Raw genomic sequence first — 16,286 nt, 5'->3', positions numbered from 1 at the left:
TGTCTGCAATATTCATGAAAAGCGGACCTCAAACACTGTTTCCCCGCCCCGGGCTCCTCGGCTCAATTCGGCAGTGTCGGCATCAGCACGGCCTATCCAGCAGGGTTGAGTGCTCGGCCCCCTACACTACTCTAAGAGAATGATCCGTAGCTGTGGCAGTTTACAAATGCTATAAATTGTAACAGTGAGAAAGTCAGTGCTCCCATCTTCATTTCCAACGGAACTCTAGATACCTATTTGGACTTTAAATACTCCGTTGTCTCATGCCCACATGCTCGTCAGGTGTCGATCCTTCCAACTCATGCTCTCTCTGTCCGCTACCACCGCCAGGCATATCCTGAGCGGGTGACTCTCCTGTTTGCACCACTGCGGCCGAGGGCTGTAAGCTCCCATCCTTGATCGCTTCAGGCTGACCATACAGCGGCGATCGTGGGTCATTGCCCTTCATTTTGGCTGCATAATGGGCTCTCTTAGCTCGCCGGTGCTTCCTTAAACCCCACAGTGCTAATAAGACGGCTAATAAACCAAGTACTCCACCAACAACACATCCAGCAATGGCTGCCGGTGAAAATGAGGACTCAGTGAGATCTGATAAAATTGAAGGCTCAACAGATGTCGCAGTCTTACTGGACGATGCAGTATCTGTCGTCGAGGTAGTTTGAGTCGAAGTATTCGACGAAATAGTAGCTTGTTGCTCGTATGCAAATGCTTCCCTCAATCTGTCGTCCGCCCACGGATAAAACGGTTCCTGACCTCTCGCTGCTCGCTGAACGTCATCAGGTGTTTGATACGTCGTTCCTGGCTGGTAAGTATCAGCCCAATTCAAGGTGTCTCCGATTTTCAGTACCTTGATGTACTGATCATCAATGTATGTGTCCCGTAGCACGGTCTGCCCAGCTGGGTAACCACCTACGATGAGGAGCTGGTCTCCCACCGCATGACAGGTATGGCTCCGAATCTCGTTCAACTCGGGAAAAAGTGGCTCCATCCGTTTCCAAATGAAGCTCGGCATCGACAATACGTAGATGGCTGTAGTTGCGGTCTCATTTTCAGTTGGACGCTGCCCGCCATGCACCCAAACATCCCAAGTGTTGTTCATCTCGTTGTGGAATAGGGCTGCACAAAAACGAGTCCGTGGCTCTGGCAGCTCGTCTTCGAAATACAACGTTTCTTGAGTAATCCATCTTTCTTTTTCCAGGTCGTAGAGAGGAATCGTCTTCCAAGACACATTGGTCACAGGAGGCACGATATCCTCGCGATTTCCACCATCACCGTCGGGATCCACCCATGATTCGTAGGCAGGTGCGGCAAGAGACATCAGAGATAGCAAATACCCGGCCCCGGAGCCAATGGGAAGGTGAAGAAGCTTCCCATGATAGTAGCCATAGTCTCTACTGCCTGGCCGTGACCCCGGGTAAGTCGAGGACGAAATCTCTCTGGTGGTTTCATCAAAGACAAGCATTTGTGAGGTGGCCTCAAATCTGTCAATGGGTGTTGTTCTGGATGTACGTGGTGTTGATGCCCCACTGCACCGCAAAGAAGTCAGCAATGTGCTGACCAGGATATTTTGACAGAAACATAGTTTCTGTTATCGCCAACCACTTACCCAATCCAGAAGCTCTTGCGTATGCGTGGCACTGATGTACTGGCGCTGGCAAAGGTACGATTCACTTTTTCATGTGCAACGACCTCATCCGTGACATCGAGCCAGCCATTAGGTTTTTGAAGGTGATTTGTAAGGTCTAGCTCCCACAATTGCCATTCTGGGATATCGGGTTTGTCCACATGATACAAGCTCTCATTCCAGCCGCCAGCATTATAGAAGTGACCACCATGGTACCAGAGTTTCTTCTGATCTGCCGAGATAAATAGGCCTCCATGGTTCGTGATCTGGAACTTAGCTTTCCCATCGTTAGGCTTTTGGAATTGCCAGACAGGCTGTAAATTCGTGGTTTTGATATCTTTTGAGAGATCGAAGGCAACTGTGTACCGGTCTTGAAACGTTGATCTGCATCAGCAGGCCATTTGCTTGTGAAACGAAACCATCGCTGGGCGGGACGACGTACTCAAGTCTAGTACCTCCACCACCTCTCCATTAACCTCTACTTCAAACTTACCAAACCCTCCATCAATGACAAGAAGGTGGCGATCTGAGCTGTTCAATATAACGCTCTGATGGGCCAGTAGCCTCAATCGACTTCCTCGTGAAAAATCGTAAGTCTGCTCTTCGAGTGTGAGATCACTCGCTGGTATGACTTGCTGGCCAAATATTGTGGAGAGGAAGACTGGGAACCCGAGTGCTAGGGATAATATGCGTTGACAGAACCGATATTTGTGCATCGTCATACTAGATGACTTCCTCTCAGTAAACGAAGGAAGGTCAGAGGTAAGTGTAAAGGCGTCCTCCGGACGGATAGTAACCAGTCCTAAGCCTTGCCATATTTATGCCAATGGTTGAGCGGGACCGTGAGCTGTCACTCATATGACTGCGCATCAGGAAGATTCGGCACAGCGAGCGTTCTGAGCCTTGGCACCTGGACGAGGCGTCAAGAAGGCGAACACGAGGCTTGTATGCCGAATAAAGAGCATCAGCATGCCGCGACTGACAGGCCGGCCACCCGCTAAGGCGGCCACGAGGGACCTAGAGGAACCACAGGAGCAATTGCGGCACAAATACGAGATGCCAAGGAGAAGTAACAACAACTGGACAGGCTAATGATGGCCAGTCTTGAGCACCGGGGTGCGTTGCTGCACATCGGTCACGTATTGGCGGCTCCACGACGGGTGATCCTCTGCGCACCCGGTAGAGATGTCTAATTCCTCCATATCCGATCGAGGCACTGGTTGTTGAGGAATAGGGTCGGATAGATCAAGAAAGTGTGCTGAGCAACCATTTCCAACGGTATCAGAACACAGGCAACAGTGATGGCTGGTTGATCTGGACAGCCCGCCGCCGGGATTTCCACCTCCAACGCTTCCTGCGACTTCTTGATGGAGTGAATTTGTGGCCCTGGGGTTTGGATCAATTTCAGATTCCACGGGGAAGCCCAGCTGACAGAGGAGGGTGACCAAGTCGGTGCCACAAATCCCGAAGCAGCAAATATTACCGAGATCTGTCTTGGCGATCCAAATGAATCAAATTTCCCCTTTCAGATAACTCTCTGTGGGGGCGGCAGCTTGGAAGCGGTACAGTGCGCTGATCTTGGCCATGAATATGCCGTTGACCTAGCTGCCTGGAGGGAGCGTTTTAACTCGAAACAAAACGAGCCATGCTCAGGCCAAGCGCAGATCCATTAGCACGTGACGCATTCGGCAGGAGTCCATTGCATCTGGTAGTTTCCTAGACCATTCCAGGCCGACAGATATAGTCTGAAGTCTTGAATATGCTTGAGGAGATATGGGGAGATGCAGATGACGAGATTGAGGTTGAACGGGTGCTTAAAAAGCCCAAAATATGCCTCGGTCTGTTTTAGACTATTTACGCGAAGTGCTAAAAACTCTAATGTTTACGACAATGAAGATAAAATAGCCATCCACCGATTTCGTATGGCCGCAGCAGCTCAGTGATTAAAATCGTCTCATAGCTGCTGGGAAGAAGACATTATACACTGGCGCACGAGGCCCGGGGTGAAACGCCAATCCAACTTTCTGTGAACGCTGGTGATATCTTGTCGATCGAGATATTGGTGATGCTAGCTGAGGACCTGGCACAGGAAGAGACTGAAGGCCATATTGCCTTACAATTTGCTGCATAAGCAGATCACTTGCCGATTGTCAAGTGCAGTCCCCTTTGCACAGACTATTTGGAGATTGAAAACTCAGTCGATCATAGGGGCATGGATGCTCAGGAAGGTGCGCTGGGCAGAAAGTCCTTCAATCCCCCGATTTATCAAGCTGGACGAGGATTTTCATGGCCGATCAAGGTAGCCCTTATCCCAAGGTTGCGACAAAAAGGGATGAAGACGGCCATGTGGTGTGATAAGTAGCCCCGAATTGCACCGGCCAATCACTGCTCTGGGTTCGGCTTACCCTTCGCTGTGGGGCGGTATGAGTGCGCCAGGGTAGCACGCTGGGTGAGTCAAGGGAGCGCTTGAGATGAGGTAGAGCGTGAGTAAGGAGCGGTTAGGGTAAGTCATGGAGAAGAATAGAGATAGTATCCTGCTTAAATCCTAGTGAGCCTGCGTTGGCTGAATATACAGAAAGTCTCCACCTACTAAGTCCTCTTTCCTGTTGTCGAATGCACAGCGCTAAGGGCTGATCAATAGAGCTTGTCTATGGTCGCTAGACTGTTGCCTAGCTGTTTACGCCCGGGAAGGAGAGTCAGAGAATAGTCGGGAGCGCTGAATCTAATGACATAAAACTTCGTATATATATCTCCTTCCCTGTCTTACTATCCCCTACGCCCCAAATGGGTCAGCGTCGTTCAGGAGCTAGACATACTTCTCCGGCCCGTGATAATTCAGATCCAGGTTGTGCAGGTCCAGATCTTCGTTCAATCCCTGGACACCTATATTGTCTTCGTTGCTAGCATCTTTCCAATTCGCAGGCGGGTTTTCTTGCTTTTTGTACTGCTTCCAGTCCATCAACCAGCAAACTGGGGTGGCGGTAATCGAAAGCGGCGTCGTGAGCGAGCTGACTCCGAGAAAAATCAAGGTCCTCGCCAAAATTCCGCCCATTTTCAGCGTATCTGGAGGCAGGCAAGTTCTAACAAACCGAAAGAATTTCGCGACACGTCCGTCATTTATCTGCACTGTTGATGGTGTCGGGGTACCCAGTTTTTGGATAACGCATTCAGCTCCAGCGCGGCTCCCATTGCTCCACCAAGGCAACAATTTGACCCCACGTATCGAGCCAAGCCATGCAAAGCAATTAGCAACTTGGTCTCGTTTATGGAACACGGCCCATGACTGGTGGCCCGCCATGCTGCGTCGAAAGTGTTCGCTGAATCGTTTCGTCCCAACAGGGGGTGCGCCGAAAGTCGCATGGAAGACTTTCACGTTCGGGAATTTGTCTTGCAGTTCTGCAACGATGTTGAGGGAAGCAAACCTGGGATATTTTCAGCAGGATCGCAGGGGGCTAGGCTACCTCAAGAAGAGAGACTTACCATGACACGGCACCTCCCAGTGAATGGCCCACCATATATATCTCCGTCTCTCGAGTCGTGTCCACTCTCTGGTGCATTCACAAGACGATCTGCAGGACTCCGTTGCGCACCGGTGCTCTCGAGTTCTGAGGCAGCGGTGGCTCCTAGGACTCACACAACTTTTCGTCTTTCCACAAGTGACCGTCACGGTCATAACCTCCAAGCCTTCAGCTGATGCCCACAAGGACCAAAAGCCGAGATGGGCGAGGACCATTCCGCGTTGGGTGATCTGATCTCTGTATGGTCGGGAAATCAAGCCTGTCGCAACCTTGCGAGGCAATGCGAAAACTGGACGCATCCAGTTGCTTCCTTCCAAGACCAGGGTGTCCCAGTAGGTGTACCATTTCCAAACAACGCCCTTGCGGTAAGGAACACGGATCAGAGTGGCATCGTAGTAGAGATCCGCCAGGCTGTAGTTTGCGGGGTCAACTACATTGAAGGCCAGGTTGGACATCTTGGAGAGTTATCCGGATTTTGCTGAGCCGTCTACAACTGTACGGCGTATTCAGGCAATCTGTCGTCAACACATGACGTTGGCCACATAACTGTAGCACCGTGCTTGAGCCAAGTCCCTCTGAACCCAACCGCAATCTGATTGACACCGTCTGGGGGAACCTTTTCAAGCCGGCAGACATACGCGTGCGGCTTGAAGAAGCGGTGCTAACTTTCCGGCCTGTGGTAAAAGGAATGGCTGAAAAAGGATTTGGCCTCGGTTATTCTGTTACCCGGCGGCCATTTCCCTGCTATGGTCGCTTAAGAGATGGTCTTATCGCCCAACGCATAGGCGTAGGCTGCAAGGCCGGCACAGAGGCGGAGTTTTTCGAGATCGAGCCGCTGCCGGACTAGTTGCATTGAAGCCCTGCAAATTTTGAGGTTGTTAGAGGGTAGATATTGGTCAAGGTCAGTATCTGCGGTATTCTATGAGGAGACTTGTATGTAATGAAGGAATGGTTTTCACGTTTGTAGGATGAGAATTTTCCTTATTGACGAGAGCCTGTGCGAGGTGGCGTTGACTCGTAGAATATGCGAACATGGAGAAGTTAGTAGTCAACAAGGCGTCTAGCAGAGAAGTAGCACACTTGGGCGTATTCCCAGGAAGAATGCCTTTTCTTTTATGTGGCAGTGCACCAATCCTGTTGAGAGATTAACGAGCCTCATGGTGCGGCAGGCTATCTCAGTCGTGATGCTGGTTCTCTAGTCTAGCAAGAAGGTAAGAATGACGCAGGTGCATTCAAGTTATCATGCACGCTTGCGTCGCTAAGTTGCCACTGACAGAGCCATCCGTATACATTTGCAACTCATCAAGGAATCGAAAGAGGACGACGCGTGAACACTGGAGGGATTTGAATCCGCGTCCAATGCGAGACGCAGCCAGAAGGCGCGTGAAATTATGCAAACGCAGATCGAAAAGTGCTGAAAGTACAGCTGACAAAACGAAGTAGAAGTCGACCGCGCAACGTGCACAGTTTGCATTTCTCTGCGCCAACAGCTCAACATGATCACACGGGCTCGTGTCCAGATGTAGTCTGAGAATGTGGCTATTCGACACTACAGTACGAGGAATTCTTGGGGGGCAGTGCATGAGCAGGGATTTACCAGGCTCATTGGGGCTTCTCAGATGTCGAGCCTGTAGGCAGGTATAGCCGAGTATTCAGGAGCCAGTTTTGCACGCTTCTTTGCGCTGCTCAGGGGAGGCTCAGCTCGAGACTCAGCCAAGCCTCAGGATAAAGGAGCCTGCGCCTACCCTCTAGGATTAAACTGGATCTGGCACTTAGGTTTTTCGTTCGGGAGAGTCGCCTAACGGCAGTGGCTGGAGTCACTAACCGGGTTTATCCCCGTTCCCTGCTTTTGAGATCACAATCCTCTTATCGCCAGACTAGAGGTCAAAGCGGCTCATAGACACTGTGGCTATCTTTGTTGGAGTTTTACTTTGTTATCACCTGAAGATCTGCCTACAATTTGCAAGCACTGTCTACCCTACGGACACTGGTTGGCCCTGGGGTCGTGACGTCGTCTCATAGTTGGCCAGGTTGAAGATATGGTGGATGAGCGCAAAGGCACTTCTAGAACGAGGAATTCACAAGCATGCCCTCATCATACTGGATGGACTGGCGCTCCAACTGGGACGCATGTAAGTTCACACGCTCAACACGGTCAACAGCCTTATATCACATTGCCAATACGATTTCACCAATTGAGTTGGGTTGACGCCGTCTCTCTCCTCTCGCTAGGTCTCTAATCCACCGCGATAGAAATAGATCGTCTTCACGGCTCCAGTTTCCCGTCGCATATATGGCACTTTTGCGGTGAGCTCTATCAATCTTGTTGCTAAGATCGTTCACATGGTCGACGTCGAATATCAAGAAGCACCACCGCGGACAAGCACCCGGCCATTCTTCTGGCCTCCTCAAAAGCACACCGTGGAGGCCTTCGAGGCCACTCGTCTCGAAGAGACCAGGATTTAGGACGTAGTTAGGAGCCGTCCGACTGATTACCCGAGGGAGAATAGTTCGCCGCGATCCTTTAATCTGCCTGAAGGAACTGTCAACCACGACTAGCCAAGGCTGAAGGGTACTTCTGTCGGCTTTCTTCCAATCAAAGTGCCCGTGATTGGTCTCCGACTCGCTGGAGGTCATGCAGTATATGTCCTGCGAGATAGCTGCAGCAGCAGACGCTTTTCCTTCCAGATTGGCCAGGCTTGCAATCATTGGCATGAGGCACGCGGAATCCTGGGCTCTCCAGTAGGCTAGCCCGAAACGCTCAGACTCATTGACACCTGCAATAATTGCCAACATGCTTGCCGCTGATTGACTACAAGTGATGCACCAAAAGTTGCACATCACCTGCCAGCTTGTCTCAACGAGGGTGCGCTGACATACTATTGAGGTGGCAATCGGCTCGTACTCTGCGAACTCCGAAAGACTCTGTCCAGTCGAGTCATGGATTAAATGCGACACCGTCTTGAGGCTGATTTTTATTGTATGCTGGGTATCTGTGAGAATTTTCCAAAGAGACCTGGCAGCATCTTGCTGCGAATTTTCCCCCTCAAGGGTGCCGAGCAGGTCTAGGAGAATAGACTCTTCGTCTGGGATGTCGAAATGCTTCCATTGGTATACGGTGGAGCTAGCGCTGCGTACAACTCTTTGTCGGTCATCATCATCAGCCTCCGAGTCTTTGCCATCTTCGGGCGCGGAAAAGATGCCACTGTCAACTCCAACATCCTTAATCTCCTCCTCCGAGTCATGGATCTCGATGACCTGGCTATAAATTGGATTCCGTTGGAATACCTCTGGTGCGGCGCTCGGTGCTCGCGACGTGCGGAATACCAGGGAGTTCGACCTAATTGATTGGCCCCGTTCTGAACGAGCTTCTTGAGAAGAGAAGGCTGTTCCCGAGGGCGAGATATCTCGTGCTGTGAGCCCAGTTAAGCACCTTATGACTCCTTTGCGATGGATATCTGTGGCCCAGCTGTGGATCCAATCGATGATCACCAGTAACTGTAAAGCCTCATCATTGCGTTGGAGGTATCCGTGCCAGCAATCCATAACGTCCTACAATTGTTAGCACGTCTGGCACTGTGGCACGGGGACATCTACGACTTACAGTCTGGTCACCCACCATAAACGCCAAGTACAGGCGCCATTCATCACCCATAAACCCAAAGAACCATACAAGTGGGTCCAGGACCTGATTTGACTCTGCATCCAGATCTACCTGGAGTTTGAGGCAGGTGCGAATGCTCAGGGCTGTTTGTCGTTCAATCTGTTCAAATCCTGAAGACGACTTCTCGGATTTTGCCTCAACCAACAAGAAAGGAAACAAGGTGTGGCCGCCTTTGAAGGGGCTGGCTTTGCTTAGTCGCTCTCTGAACGGCACAAAGGAACTTGTCATGCTTAGCCCATAAACTCGATCTGGCCTTTTATACTTTTGATCGATCACCTCATTCTCCAAACCACTATCCTGATGCCAAACACGCTCGTCCGATTTGTTTGATAAGATCGATGGCTGAATCGAATTCACCCTTTCACCGTCAGATTCAACTCCCACTTCGATCAGTGGAAGCACCTACCGCACAACATCCGCCCTTTGTGCGGCGTCACATTGACAAAGACTCCTCCGAGCATACTTTCGCTTTAGACGGTCAGCAGCAACTGGATCACTCGGCAGCGCAATAAAATCCGACAGCCATAAGTAATTGTTGCATCGTTGGCTATACAGTTAGCTGACGATGCTCATTGCTCAGTCATGAATGACGCACCAACGCAATTCAAACCCGTCCAAGCGCCCAAGAACTAAGTTGGCGACATTGTTAATCCAGCCGACTTCATTGTCTCCCTCCCTCTTGCACCGAGTTGCATTTGCCTGGATCCTCCTTACGAGCAATTTCTTGCGGTTGGCGGTGGCTTTATCCGGGTGATTCCGCGGTGGGTATTCAGAAAACTTGATGGTCTTGATTTTCTCAATCTGGTCAAATAAGCCTCTGCCAGGGAGCCCTTCACGCTCCCAATCGGATTTTGTGGCTGCTGTGTGAAAACGAATCTTATAGTCGTGGTTCAGTTTCAAGAGAGTGGTAACTTCTGGGGCTGAGTGTTGCCTTCGAGGAGCCATCCCTGCTCAGGTCTCGAATATAAGACCCTCTGGGTGTCTTCTTACTACCAGTACGAGGTACGGGGGTACTCAGATGGCGTATCTCAATCTATCCAGCCTGTGAGGTATTTATGGCCAAGGAGGAATTGGGAGCATTGTTCTAACGCCCCTTGCAGTGATGGTTGGCGCGCGGCTGGTGTTTCAGACATCTTAACGCTAGTCATGCGACCTTCCTACAACCCCCTGCTCTCTGCCAGCCATCTAACGCAACTACTGCTATTGCGAACAACCAAGCCACACTAGGGGCTGCACAAGGCAGACTGCATGCCCCTGTAGACACTGTCGACTGTCGGCGAAGCCGCCAAAATCAACACCAACCTGGCCGTCAACAACTTGGCTTATGCCAGGGATCAGCGTCAGCCTGGTTGTTGACGTGTCTGCGAGTACAGCCCGCATGTCTTCCGACCTGTACGGATTCATCTTATCTTCATCGAAAGCATGACCTGGCGGGTACCAGACGCATTCGTACTGGTGCCCGGTGAGTGCCAATCGACATTGTACATCTAGCGCTTTGTCGAACACAGAGGTCAGCTGTTCAGTGATGTCCACATCGCTTCCGCTTTCGCTTTCAGTGCCATCCCCGCTAGCTTCGCCTGATGCCCCATTCCAAAGCGGGGCAAGGACTTCCTGGAGATGGAGCGCTATGCTTCGAGCCTTCGACTCCTGGAAATGCTTGAAGGATTCCTCTTGAGCAATCTTCGTGTGCACTTCGAGGTCAATTGCTCTGGCAAACTCCGGGTCTACACTAAGTTAGTGTTGGACAGATAACCACCTCAATTATGTAGACTTACATTCCATTGCAAGAATATTGATGGCATGGCGGTAACGATTCGTAGAGCAACGACTGCTACTATTTTGATATCGGTCGAAGATCAGGTCTGCCTGGCTTCTATTGAAAACCCATTGAGCCAAAGCAGCACCGCTGAGTGAGAGCATCGAGATCTGTTGCATCTCACCGTTATGTCGACATTCCTCCAAGAAATGTGAGGCGTCGTTGCTGCTCCAGTCAAAGCCAAAGGCCTGTTCAACTAGGGATCTGAGTGGATGTTCCCGGGGCAGCTCGGGTAGCGACAAGAGGGGTACAAAGCTACCTCGTTTGAGAGCGCCTTGCAGGTGCGAGCTGATATCTTGCATCAGCTTCGAGATGATGAGGAACGTTTGTTTCTCAACATTTACGCCAACTCCCCGCTTCAGGGTTTGGACTTCTCGTCGCGAGCGTATCTCCTCCTCCAGCTCATCCTTTTCTGCCTGGATCGTAAGGAAGTCGTCGACTGTCAGCTGCGTGTTAGTCTCACAGAGCATCCCGAGTTTCACGACCAGGGCATCCCTTTCCCTTTTCAGCTTTGCATTTTTTTCATCGACTGTGTGGCATCTGGCTTTCCAGAAGTCTAACTCCATCGCTGCTTCCTCTTTGAATGTGCTCAGCTCGGCTTCAAATCTCGAAAGTCGCTGAATCAGGTCTGAAGAGGGCTGCGCGCTGATTACGTCGGCAATCCTTCTTTCTTCTTCACAATCACTAAAAGGGGTGAGCCTTGCTGATGGGGTGCCATATACCTCCGGCTCTTGGCTCATCGATAGTTGAGAGTCTTTAGAGGAGAGACTCTTCTCAGAAGTCGAGTTGGCGATGTCAGCTAGGTTCCTTTCGATCCCTGCAGTCTCCAGCTTGACTTGGGATGCTACTTCTTGCTGATCGCTGATCGAAGATATGTCCGATTCCTAGCAATCATTAGCTCCTGCCACACCACAGCCGAAATCGTACATTATCGTTTTCACTCGCCGTGTATCTTTGTCGTAATGGGTGGTGCCTTGCTATATCTTGTCCCCTAAGTCGACTGCCTTCCATAAGAGAAGGGTCGCTTGCAGAAGTCGATCTCCGAGGCGATTGATATGTCTCTCGATTGAGCTGCGAGCTAGCTCTTGTTTTGCGGGGGGACCTCAAGTAGCATTCCACCCACTTGATTTTGATCGCCCCTGATAGACGAGCTATCCTATCCTTGACCTCGGGGTCTTTGGTATTTGTCAGACAGGATGATCCCAGTCTGTAGATAATCTTCCATTTTCTACCATCCATTTCATCTTTACAGAAATTCCAAAACAACCGGCGTAGCTTGTCCCGAACTTGAGTGGGAGAAAATTGCCGGAATGGCTCAGGTGAGTCTTTGCCGTCTTCGTATACCTCATTCAAGTGCTGAGAAATTTCCTCATTGATGTCTTCATCTTTGCGTTCAATTTCTGCTTTGGTTTCAGGATCCAGGAAGGCAACTCCAGAGTCGAGATAAGCCAGCAGTTCCTCCACGATTGCTTCAGGCCAGGCTCCCTTATGCTCGGTCTTTGATGTTGGGTTGCCAACCTTGTTTGTTCTTTTCCTCTTCCTGCCCATATTCAAGGTGTAATGGAGAGTCTTTATGGGGTTCAACTGTATGAGCTACAGCATGTTGAGCGTTTTTGAAGCGGTCTAGATATGCACAGCTTATTACGAGGTAAGCCACTAGATAGTGCTTGGGTCGCTTGCGACATGGGTTCCGGCGTTCCGCAGGGGCTACAGCGCTTATGCAGGGGCAAGGCAACAATACCTTTTGGTTGCCTGCTCACACCCCTGCACATGCACCGTGGGGTCCGACTCGACTGGGCCAGGCGTACTCGCCGGCAACTAGGTACGGATAGTCGGCTCAGCCCACCCGTCGTGTGCTATGGTCACCAAAATCGAGGATGTTGGAAACTTCTGGAGAGTATGGCATCACATGTGCAGAGTAAGTCTTCCTACTTAATCTCCTTAATGACTCCTGGTAGCAGTTTACGAACTAGATACGTTCTCTACTATGGCACACTCGAACTCCTCATTGACTGCGCAGTCACTGACAGAGCCGCTCTTTCGCAGGATCAGACCATCCGCTTCCGTCCAATCCTGTTCAATCGAGGATAATCCACAGATTGCCCATTCTGTCTCCGGGCAGCATCCCGATATCATCAGACGCAATACTGACGGAGAAGTCAACGATCAAGCTTCAATTCCAATACACTCATCATCAAGCCAGGGGTCGAAGTTTCTTCTTGCCGTCGATTTTGGAACAACATATTCGACTGTTTCATATGCCAAGATAAATCAGGGCATCGACTCAACATCACTCGGGATCAACGACATACAATGTATTGATAGCTACGCCAAGGCAGTTGGACGTACAGATTCTCGGAATAACTGTAGGATAGACAATGTCCCCACTGAAATCCTATATATCGGTCCTGCCATTTCGACTGCAGATATTCACGACTCGGACTCCGACCCCGACTCCGATACGTTGTCCGAGACCTCATCTTTCAGTATCGTAGTACCAGAAGCAGATGAAAATGGCAAAGGAATCGGTCGACCACGGCAGAAGAAACGTAAAAGAAGAGCAGCTAAAACTGGGACGGATATAGCGCAGAGAAAGTGGACACGGCCTCGGGAAATTTCATTAAAATGGGGTTTCCACGTCCAGGATATGCAGAAGTACCCCCAACAACTTCAGTCCTATCAGTCAAGCGAGGCTGTGAAGCTCATTAAATTGTCGCTGGGTGACGAGGCCAAGCATCTGACCGAGAAGCGCAAAGAGCTAGCTGAGCAAGTTGAAAGATTACAATCCCTACACTTTGTGCAGAATCGCGACCACATCCTCCAAGACTACCTCACACGACTTTTGAATCATGCGAGAAGCGTCCTCAGAGAAAATTCTGGCCTCAACGACCATTCGGAACTTGAATTCGTTCTGTGCGTCCCAGTGTCGTGGTCAGAAAGTGCTTGCCGTATCATGCACGATGCAATGGCAAGGGCAATACAGAATTGCAGGCTTGAGTCTCTGGAAGAAAATGTTATCAGCAACCTCTTCATTGTATCGGAACCAGAAGCAGCTGCCCAATTCGTGCTAGCCTCACTGGGCAGGAACGGCAGGCTTTCCAAAAATGAGGTGTTCATACTATTAGACGCTGGGGGGGCACAGTGGATATTACGACGTACAGAGTAACATCTGATGGCCTCGGCCCGCTGCGGCTGCAAGGGGAGATGGTTCCACCCGACGGCGCTCTCTGCGGGTCTAGCTTGATTACCGATCGCTACGCTGCAGGCCTTAGGATGAAACTGGAAGCAGAGAGACCGAATCTCTCTAGCGGAACCAATATAGAAGCAACAGCCACAGCCCTTGCGAATGATTGGGATCTGATTGATAAGCCCAGGATCGACATCTATAAGAGAAAGTACATGCGACGAAAAATTTACACGTCGGGTGGCGTCAAGATCCAGTGGTCACGCGAAGAGATTCTAGCCCTATTCGAGCCGTCGCTAAAGGGCGTCGCAGATCTGCTGGAGAATCAGCTTGAGCTTGCCAGCGTTAAAGGCTTGACCGTCAGCAAACTCATCGTTGTCGGCGGGTTCGGCGAGTCACCATCGCTCCGTGGCCGGATTGAAGAGGTCATTGGAGGGAAAAGAAACCTTATCGGCACAACGATTGACACTATCTGGCCGCACGAGTTTCCAACCTCTGCTGTAGCCAGGGGAGCAGTCTTACGAGCTCTGAACAAGAGTGATGGCCCCAGTCGCATTTCACGTTCGAGCTTCGGCTTCCTGCGACATGAGCAGTACTTAGAATATACTGAACACATAGAGGCTGGTGTGAAACCTGCGAGAGATCCTGTGGATCATTATGATAGTGTCTACGATACGATCTGGTGGGTCATCCAGGCGGTTAGTGAAAGACATCCAATGCCGTAATGAAGACTTCAGCTGACTTGTCATACTTCAGGGCACGGAACTACCCACAAGATTTGAGACGGAGGCAATTAAATCATGTCACTACTTCCCACGCGACGAGGATCGACTCATTTGCGTCGAAAGGTTATATTCGTCTCCACGAAAGCACCGCTCACATTTCCAGAACCATCATCCGGAGAATGAAGGTAAGCATAGTCCTCGGCTCGCGTTTATGTTGGATCACTCACCCGGAAACCTCCAAAACCTTCAATCTCATGCTGACTTAACTTCTCCACCAGGTGCTTTCTTACTCAGCTACATAGAGGTTAATGTGAGCGAGTTCAAAAAGGAGTTTCCGGAAGTGGACAAGGCCACAGCAGGCCCTCGCATGCGTGTAAGCAATCGCAAAATAAGGGTCGTCCAATTTGATTTAGTTATCATCGTCGAGGGTCGGCAGCTCAAGTACGAGGCACGTTGGCCGTCAGGAGCGCCCTCGCCTGAGGCGGTGCGTATACGAAAGCAAGGCTATGTCAGTCTAGCACCGAGTTTTGTTCCAGGTACGGAGTGAACGATACTGTTATCTCCGTTGAACATGACGGCAGATCGCAAATTAAGGGGTCCACGCATGATCTAGTGGTAAGATTGTCGACGCCCATATCTCCATGCAAGATCCTTCTTGCAGTATTTGCCTCGAGACGAGTTAATGTTGTTAATCTAGCCATGCCACGTAGTGGCGATTGCGGACCTGAGGCCTCCTCCCCAGCTCTACACATCCTGTGAGCCTGTCACATTTCGCAAGCCTGCTTCTCCAGCAAAGCCAGGGTTATTGACCTGTCCAAAACATGTGGAAAATCAGGAGGCTACTGTGAAGACTTTCGGTAGCAGATACCGACTTGGCGAGGCAGTGGGCACCAAAAGGTTGCAGCACAAGAGACTCCTGGAAGAGAGATAGGGAAAGGTCACGAGCGGGTGACACTGAAAAGGGGTTAGATGCCGTTGGTACAAAGACAAAGGTAGAGATTTTACAACAGCGAGGCTTGTCGCCGGTTCTCGGTTACCCATGCCGTCTCACCGCTGCGACAGTTTTGGGGGAAGTCCTGCGTAGATTGAACGCATAGCAGAATACAATAGCATCCGAGGATAAAACCAGAGAAGCTACTCTATGCGGCCCTGCTCATCAATTGGATCTGCCCATTATTTGGTGCGAGAAGATCGGTGCAATTGCGTTGGCTGGAGTGTTTCATATTGAACACCGCCGATCCGGATTGCTCTTATCAGATCGAACTTGTGCCAGCCCAACACATTGAGGAGAATCAGCTGCGCCAAGTCCTGGCGTTGCTGGCGAGAGAACAGAAGGAGGACGCGTCAAAGATTCGAGTGGAGGCGAGTTCTCTCACCTCTGACAGGACATCTCAGACCTGACTTGTGCAGAGACGGCTGAGTGGGTGGGTAATCTCGGCCCCAGTCCAACTCAGTAAGGTCTGTCGTGCTGCACCTTGGGAGTGAACGATAGAAGACAGCTGACCCCCATTCAGAAGCATCAAGCACAGCTCCGGCTGTGATATACGTTCTGAGCCTCCTTTCCCTCTATATTTCGGACTTTGTAGCTGTTGTCGCCTGGATACCAAAGCTACGCCTCGCCCTATGACGGCTGATGACAAGACATCTGTATCACAGAACTGGGGTCCACCAAGGGCACAGAGAAGGGAAGGGTTTGGTAGTTGGCGGAGCAGCTCGCAGGGGAGATAACTGGACAGACTCACTTTTGATATTTGG

The 16,286-nt window shown here is 50.7% G+C and overlaps 5 protein-coding genes across 5 annotated transcripts; 2 read left to right on the top strand and 3 right to left on the bottom strand.

The window, feature by feature from the left end:
- Nucleotides 1-244: 244 nt before the first annotated feature.
- On the bottom strand, nucleotides 245-2,346 carry A1O9_08582 (uncharacterized protein; the record flags this gene model as incomplete). The annotated part of the gene is made up of 3 exons (XM_013402967.1): nucleotides 245-1,526; nucleotides 1,607-1,982; nucleotides 2,118-2,346. The coding sequence occupies 3 exons, from the start codon at nucleotides 2,344-2,346 to the stop codon at nucleotides 245-247; spliced, it is 1,887 nt and encodes a 628-aa protein (XP_013258421.1).
- Nucleotides 2,347-4,727: 2,381 nt separating this feature from the next.
- Nucleotides 4,728-5,558, bottom strand: A1O9_08581 (uncharacterized protein). The gene is made up of 3 exons (XM_013402966.1): nucleotides 5,215-5,558; nucleotides 5,105-5,170; nucleotides 4,728-5,046 (listed from the first exon to the last, which is right to left on the bottom strand). Exon 3 carries the CDS (start codon nucleotides 4,982-4,984, stop codon nucleotides 4,742-4,744), a length of 243 nt encoding a protein of 80 aa, XP_013258420.1. The 5' UTR covers nucleotides 4,985-5,046; nucleotides 5,105-5,170; nucleotides 5,215-5,558; the 3' UTR covers nucleotides 4,728-4,741.
- A 1,753-nt stretch (nucleotides 5,559-7,311) lies between these two features.
- Nucleotides 7,312-9,751, bottom strand: A1O9_08580 (uncharacterized protein; the record flags this gene model as incomplete). Its single annotated transcript, XM_013402965.1, has 4 exons — nucleotides 7,312-8,694; nucleotides 8,747-9,164; nucleotides 9,213-9,353; nucleotides 9,402-9,751. The coding sequence occupies 4 exons, from the start codon at nucleotides 9,749-9,751 to the stop codon at nucleotides 7,312-7,314; spliced, it is 2,292 nt and encodes a 763-aa protein (XP_013258419.1).
- A 2,858-nt stretch (nucleotides 9,752-12,609) lies between these two features.
- Nucleotides 12,610-13,788, top strand: A1O9_08579 (uncharacterized protein; the record flags this gene model as incomplete). The annotated part of the gene is made up of 1 exon (XM_013402964.1): nucleotides 12,610-13,788. One exon carries the CDS (start codon nucleotides 12,610-12,612, stop codon nucleotides 13,786-13,788), a length of 1,179 nt encoding a protein of 392 aa, XP_013258418.1.
- Nucleotides 13,789-13,826: 38 nt separating this feature from the next.
- A1O9_08578 (uncharacterized protein) lies at nucleotides 13,827-15,078 on the top strand (the record flags this gene model as incomplete). The annotated part of the gene is made up of 3 exons (XM_013402963.1): nucleotides 13,827-14,504; nucleotides 14,563-14,725; nucleotides 14,810-15,078. The coding sequence occupies 3 exons, from the start codon at nucleotides 13,827-13,829 to the stop codon at nucleotides 15,076-15,078; spliced, it is 1,110 nt and encodes a 369-aa protein (XP_013258417.1).
- Nucleotides 15,079-16,286: the final 1,208 nt, after the last annotated feature.

Source organism: Exophiala aquamarina (assembly GCF_000709125.1).
Source record: "Exophiala aquamarina CBS 119918 chromosome Unknown aczIA-supercont1.7, whole genome shotgun sequence".
Lineage (NCBI taxonomy): Eukaryota > Fungi > Ascomycota > Eurotiomycetes > Chaetothyriales > Herpotrichiellaceae > Exophiala > Exophiala aquamarina.
The sequence above is the reverse complement of the archived record's forward strand: the minus strand, read 5'-3'. Positions and strand labels throughout refer to the sequence as shown.

What these genes read in the sequence shown, in the direction of transcription:
- A1O9_08581 (XM_013402966.1), bottom strand. Translation starts at nt 4,984, where the DNA reads ATGCGACTTTCGGCGCACCCCCTGTTGGGACGAAACGATTCAGCGAAC.